Source organism: Salvia splendens, unplaced genomic scaffold (genome assembly GCF_004379255.2).
Source record: "Salvia splendens isolate huo1 unplaced genomic scaffold, SspV2 ctg1146, whole genome shotgun sequence".
Taxonomy (NCBI): Eukaryota; Viridiplantae; Streptophyta; class Magnoliopsida; order Lamiales; family Lamiaceae; genus Salvia; species Salvia splendens.
Window position 1 is genome coordinate 3,390 of NW_024598696.1, and position 6,595 is coordinate 9,984.

At 40.0% G+C, this 6,595-nt stretch overlaps 1 protein-coding gene across 1 annotated transcript; it reads right to left on the bottom strand.

The window, feature by feature from the left end:
* Positions 1 to 3,804: 3,804 nt before the first annotated feature.
* LOC121788796 lies at positions 3,805 to 5,767 on the bottom strand. The gene is made up of 3 exons (XM_042187404.1): positions 5,635 to 5,767; positions 4,590 to 5,390; positions 3,805 to 4,070 (listed from the first exon to the last, which is right to left on the bottom strand). The coding sequence occupies exon 2, from the start codon at positions 5,334 to 5,336 to the stop codon at positions 4,596 to 4,598; it is 741 nt and encodes a 246-aa protein (XP_042043338.1). The 5' UTR covers positions 5,337 to 5,390; positions 5,635 to 5,767; the 3' UTR covers positions 3,805 to 4,070; positions 4,590 to 4,595.
* Between the last annotated feature and the right edge of the window lie 828 nt (positions 5,768 to 6,595).

Below are 6,595 nucleotides of genomic sequence, written 5' to 3' on the forward strand. Positions count from 1 at the left end.
GAGGTATAATGCCTTCCAATTTCGAACTTTACACACAGCAATGCACGCATACATTTTAGCATCCAACTCATGCTTTCAAACTGCCATCTTGGACTCCCACACGGAGCGAGCTGATTGAGACAGCAGGGGAGGGCGACTTCGATTTCGTCGGCGAGACGGCGGCGATGCTGGTCTGAAACCGGGACGGCGTTTGAGGAAGCGCGGTGGTCGCGGAAATCACAGTGGTGGCGGCGGCTGTCAACGGCGACGACGACGAACTCCTCAAGGGCTGGAGTAGTGTTGAAATCGAGAGAGAGAGGAGAGGCGGCGGCCGGTGTGCCTGTGAGTAGGGAGTGTAGTCGGCGATGGAGTGTAGTAGGGAGTGTAGTCGGCGATGATGATAAGTGGAAGGAAAGAAGATGAAATTGAAATGTAAAAATAATTAGGGAATTAATTAGGGAGTAAAAAATCTGAATTAAAAGTTTAATTTGGTCAAAATCGTGATTAAATCCGTTGACCGTTAGTTTTTAACGGAAATATTGACGGAGGACCAAAATGATCAAATTTCCATATGTGCAGGACCAAAAAATCCAAAAGATAATGTTTAGGACCAAAAACGTAAAATGACTATATGTTCAGGACCAATTTTGGCATTTACTCTAAAAAATATGGTATTATAGGACTGGGGTGCAAAGACAGCAACCCTCATTCGTGTAGAAGTAATCCTAACTTGGTGATGTGGTGCCTTTTATAACCGTTTCTTCTTTTTTTTCCCTCTTAATAAAAGAGGATCGACGGTGGTTCCCCACCTACCCCCGAAGTGACTCGGACCCCCGGCCTAAAGCTGCATTTCGTTGTCAAGGTGGGACCCAATGGGTCCACCAGCCCTGCAGGAACGGGTCCAGGATTTTTCACCTCCCCCAGCTCCTGGGTCCAGGCACAGGTACAGGCTTAATCACCTCCCGAAACTCTGGAGTCAGGCCAGTGAATCCACTAGGCCCCAGGGAAATTAATCCCCAAGATGCGCCTCCCAGGGGTCGAACACGCGACCTCTAGGATGAGGCGGTATCCTTGCCTCCCTCCTCAACCAGTTGAGCGAGGAGGCTTGGATAACCATTTCTTTAATGATGTAAATTTCAATATTTTAATTTTTACTAATATATTTCAACAATTTGTTCGCTTTTATATCTGTGTACATATGAATTTTACATTAAAATTCATATTTTAATTTTTGGTTAGTTTTGAATTATTTTTCCCTAATCAATATTAGGTTTATTTGTTATTAATAAAATCTTAGATTGTGCTTGAGTTGCACCATGAATGGGATACAGACATGCATTAACTTATATTCTTGACACTGACGTGACATGACATCAACAATTATATGTGCAATTGCATTACTATGTACTCCACTTACCGATAGAAATATTGGTAAATAGTTCGGTTGCTGCTTCTTCGGCCAGCCAGCATCGACATCTGTCCGAAACTTCTCGAAGTCCATCAGCACCTCATAGCAGTTCCAGTAGGTGAACTCCTTATAAAGCCCGGGCACGGGGAAGGCTTTCTCCGCTATCCTCCTGCAGTCCTCGTCAGTTTGGCCACTGGTCTGCATGCGGAGGGCGTTGGTGTACAAGCCCGAAAATCGGGAGACCGCAGCCCTGATTCGGTCCCACCCCTTCCGGCACTCCTCCCCGCTGTGTGGCCTTCCCTCCGGGAAAAATGCCTTGTAGGCTGCTGATATTTTAGCCCACAAGTTGACGATCCTCTGATTGTTCGAATCGAGAGGATCATCGCAAACACTCACCCAGGCCTTGGACAGCGCGACGTTCTTCGCATCCGTCCACTTCCTCCGTGCGAGGCTCTCGTTGCTGTGCTCCATTTCGCATTGTTGCTCTTGTACAGAAATTAAGATAGAGAGAAAACTCGTTAAAACAAGTGGTGCGAATGAAAACGACGTACAAATCGCGTATATATAGTGTCGAAAATTAAATAAAAATAAAAATAAAAAATCGGCGGCCGATCGGGCCTGCAATGGCGGCCAGCCGATCGGCCAGCGCCGGAAAATCGGCGTGCGCTTGCCGTTTTTCTCGCCGATTTGCCGCTCGCCGGCTGCAATGGTTCGGCGAGCGGACCGGCCAGTGCCGGGAATCGGCTAGCCGGTCCGCTCGCCGCCATTGTGGATGCTCTTACACTCCCTCCGACCGCCATTACTATTTACTCCACTTACCGATATTTCTTATACTCCCTTCGATCGCCATTAGGAATCTCATTCCTTGGCGACACAAATTTTAAGAAATATTAAGAAAATTTGGTGAAAAAAAAAGTTAGTGGAATATTAGTCACATTTGTATATATTAGTTTTAAATGAAATATGAGTGAAATAAGTTAGTGTAATGTGGGATCCTATTACCATTTATGGTAAAAGTGGACCGGGACTCCTATTTGTGGACAGACTAAAATGAAAAAATGGAACTCCTATTCGCATGGAGGGAGTACATGCCATTATCTCATTTCCTTTAGTCATAAAATTTTAAGAAATATTAAAAAAAATCAGTGAAAAAAATAGTGAAATATTAAGTCTCACTTGTAGTATAATACTACTCCTATATTAGTTTTAAATTAAATGTAAATGAAATAAGGTAGTACTACCTTAGTCTCACTCAAGATGTTCACCTTTTCTTTTTAATTTGTCACTCTATATTTGAAAATAAACCCCTCTCACATTTCTTCCCATTATACTATTCAACTATATTTTTCTCTCTACTTACTCCACCTAATAACTCTTTCCAAAATTCTTTTCAAAATTTTGTGCCAATCAAGAATGTGGACGTATCAAGTGGGATGCAATGAGTAGAATATAAGATCATATTCCCATTTAGACAATGGGCGTACTACTATTTAGACGAATTTTAAACATCCGTGCCTCAATGACTAACTCATCACTTCATTTGCAATAACAATGACATTCATATTATATTGTTCATTTTGTTACCGTTTTATTATTATAATTTGTATAATAATTAATTACACCTAATGATTATTCATTAAAGAAGTTGAAAAAAAATATTAAAATAAAAATTCACCAAATTTTTAAAAATATAGTAGTATAATTTAAATAAAAAAAATTACATAACCGTAATTAAAATAATTATGTAAGTGAGAATACGTTAATAATTCATCAAGCTTCGAGGAGATCGGAGTTGGGCGTTGACATTTGAATCACTTATTGATGAATATTGCAACTGGTAATCTTAGAATATCATGGATGTACCTCGAGATGGATTTTGAGTGGCGAGTCGAGGAGCTCGAGGCATTGCCCGTTTGGATCCTTCACCCTCAATTATCACGTTGAAGAACAATTGTGGTTGTGTTGTGATGAAATGAAGGGTATTCTAGTGATGGCAGGAGAGTCAAAGACTCATACCGCGGGCCACTCGACCCAGGCACAGCAGTTGGTCAGTTCACTTCTCGAACCCTAAAGATGACAAAGGCGTCTAATTTCAGAACTGTATTCCATTGCTGCAGCAATAGGTCTCAAAGGTGTTGGTCATACAGAAGAAATTTACCAGAAAATCATTTGCTTTTAGTCTCTACATAATTAAGACCAAGTTCTCAGGAAATGGACATTGCTTCTCTATTTATATAACAATGAATATAACGACATACTGAAACTTGATTAAATTAGATCATAGGCCAAGGTAACTAAACTGATGGGAGGCCAAGGTAGATTGGAGCAGCATATTACTTAATAATTTGACAACTATGAAAGCAAAAGGAGGTGTTTTCTTCCCATTCCTTCATTTGTACGATTACTCATCCCCTACCTACAACAAAACAACCAAGAATTCCCATAAAAGCAAACCAAGATCCAAGAATGAAATAAAGGATCCACAATGATTTGAAATACTAGTCAAAAGAGCCATTGAAGATTGCTGACATGACTACTGCTAGATTCTTATTCGCAGCAAGCAACAACTATACTCAACCAAAATGTGACTTAACTAACCAAACCTACATATGCTGCAATAATTTAGTCGTCATAAGCCCAAGACCACCACAACTGAAGCTGCAAACTGGCATTGAAGCTTCACCTGGTGACAATAGAAATTGTTCAGCAGACTATAATGTAATTATCAGTAATGCAGTTAGATACATATAATGATTGCTTGATTAACTAAAATTTGACCCCAAAAAGAACGAATAGGACTTACTAGCAGCAGGTATTAAGTTATTCTAAATGTTTTTTAGCAATTGAAAGTCAAAATTTATATCTATACAAACTCTTAATGGGGTTACAATTATTACTTAAGAGGGAGTTTACTATGGGTGATAGAATAGATGGACCATACATAATTGAGAATATGAAGAATTGGACGATTATACAAGCTCAAAATTATTCAGTCCATTAGACAATGTGGTGGATTAGCCTATGTTATTGTTATCCTTGTAAGCTATCACCCAAGATAAACACTTCCTATGAGGGAACACCCAAAAACAAGATAAATGTTGTAAGAGATGTGGTGGATTAACCATATGCTCCAAAATTATTCCTGATGCTTCAAACATAATAAGCATTAGAATATGAAAGAATCATGAAATAGGATTCTAACCTCTTATCATCTACGCTTCTTCCCTTCAACACTCTTCCGTGCTGCCTCCTTGATCTTCTCACTATAGCCTTCAATTGGTGGGGTCAGTGTTGCCATAAATCTATTTGCTGGAAAAGGAGTCAAATCCGGGACTAAAGCAGCTGCTCTCAGATGCTCAGGCAATGCCTCAATTGCTTCTTTCTTACACTGCAACAGCAGTGTCTCTGCCGCCCGCCTTGCTCTATGCTGCCTCATCATGGTCCTACTATACTCCTTTGCAAGCCTTCGTCCGTCCTCAACACTCAGATCGTACTTTGGGATCTTATCAGCATCAACTAACCCTAAACTAATATAATCCAAACCCGAAGTTCCTATGATCCAAGGTGAATCAAATTCATCCGTTTGTTTCTTTAGCTTCTCTTTCGCCTGCTCGTTCGCCTTACTTATGAGCCCCATCATCTCTCGCTCGGCTTCCCTCTCCTTCTCTTTGGGCTTCAAGAACCTCAGTGGTGCGGTGGCAGTCAAACATTGCTCAACCATTTCATCAAAATTGCTCTTCTTCCTCGGCCCTTCTTTCTTAGTTGGATCGGGTGGTGACCCCTTTTTCGTAGTGACCTTCGATCGCTTCAACGGCTGCCCGGTCTTGATCTTACCCTTCCCCTTCGCAGTGCCACTGACCGAGCATCTCTGAAGGAGCTGGTAGCTTATAGAATAATCCAAGGATGAGGTCAAAGGCTTCAATTTCTTGACAACAGTAGAGCTCAGCATCTTTCAATCCAAGAACAAACCTCCTTTTCGCTTAATCGGCGAATACAATTAGACCTATTCCAAAGATGAATGCACAAATGTTCATCAAATTATCGCCATATCAAAAGGTATTAAGCACAAACGAAGCAGTGTGTTCAGATTCTTCAGAAATCGCTACTAGCAAATGCAACTAGATCTATAACATTTCATAGAATTACTAACGAAATTGCAACAGTGTGCGTTCAAAAATTGCGAATAGCCATATGAACACCTCATAACTTCAAAACAAAAATTGTGACTAGCCATATTAATAACTCACAATCGGAGAAGACCGGCGTTAGAGATTAAGGCGTGAATGAGGCGGCGCTGAACAGCAATTTGTTCAGAGAAGGAAGCCCGGCGAATTTACTAGGCCTTTTTCTTTTTACTAGAGCAATCTCTTTTCTCTTTCGATAATTTCAGGCCCAATAATGATGTATACGTAGCCCATAATTTATTTTCTAAATTTTTCTACGATCAATTTTCAAAAAATAGACATATTTGTTAGTATTTTGAAATATTTTTAAAATAGTGAACTGCACAAAAGGGCCCTAACTTTTCGCCGTGTAACAGCAGAGACCCCTAACATTTAAAAATCTCATCACATGTATCTAACAAAATATATGATCACAAACCTTGTGTTTTTTGCCATTTTCCGGACAAAAATGCCCAAATGGGTTGAATGGCAGTTTAGACTATTTACCTACTAAACCTGCGCCCTATGCTACACATAGTCTGCATGTGTAAGAGCTGTCTTGTCAAACAGAATAGACACTATTTTTCCATTCTCCTATTTTCTCTCATCTTTCCCTCCCTCTCTAAATGATTTCATTCGTCTCCAAACAGAATAGACACTTTGTTTCTTTCATCTTTCTTCTTCGTCGGCTTTCATATTTCCCTCTCTAAACATAATAGGCGATTTTATTTTGTTCAGCATTTGGAATTTAGGGGATTTCATTTGTTCGGCATCAAGAATTTAGGGGATTTCATCTGGATTTCGCTAAATTTAGGGTATCCACAAGGGTTTAGGCGATTTCATAAAGAACTTTATTTTGCAATTGTTGGTTGAATTTTTTTGTTGTAGGGTTACTGTCGGGCATCTGAAAAACTATTTTGCAATTGTTGGTCGAATTTTATGGTTGTAGGGTTACAGTCGGGGCATTTGGAAAATTTTGCAATTCTTGGTTGAAGTTTACAGTTGGGCATCTGGAATTATGATTTTAGTTTTTGTGCTATGTGCT

Bases quoted from the DNA above. Each gene is read 5' to 3' on its own strand.
- LOC121788796 (XM_042187404.1), bottom strand. From the start codon at position 5,336: ATGCTGAGCTCTACTGTTGTCAAGAAATTGAAGCCTTTGACCTCATCC.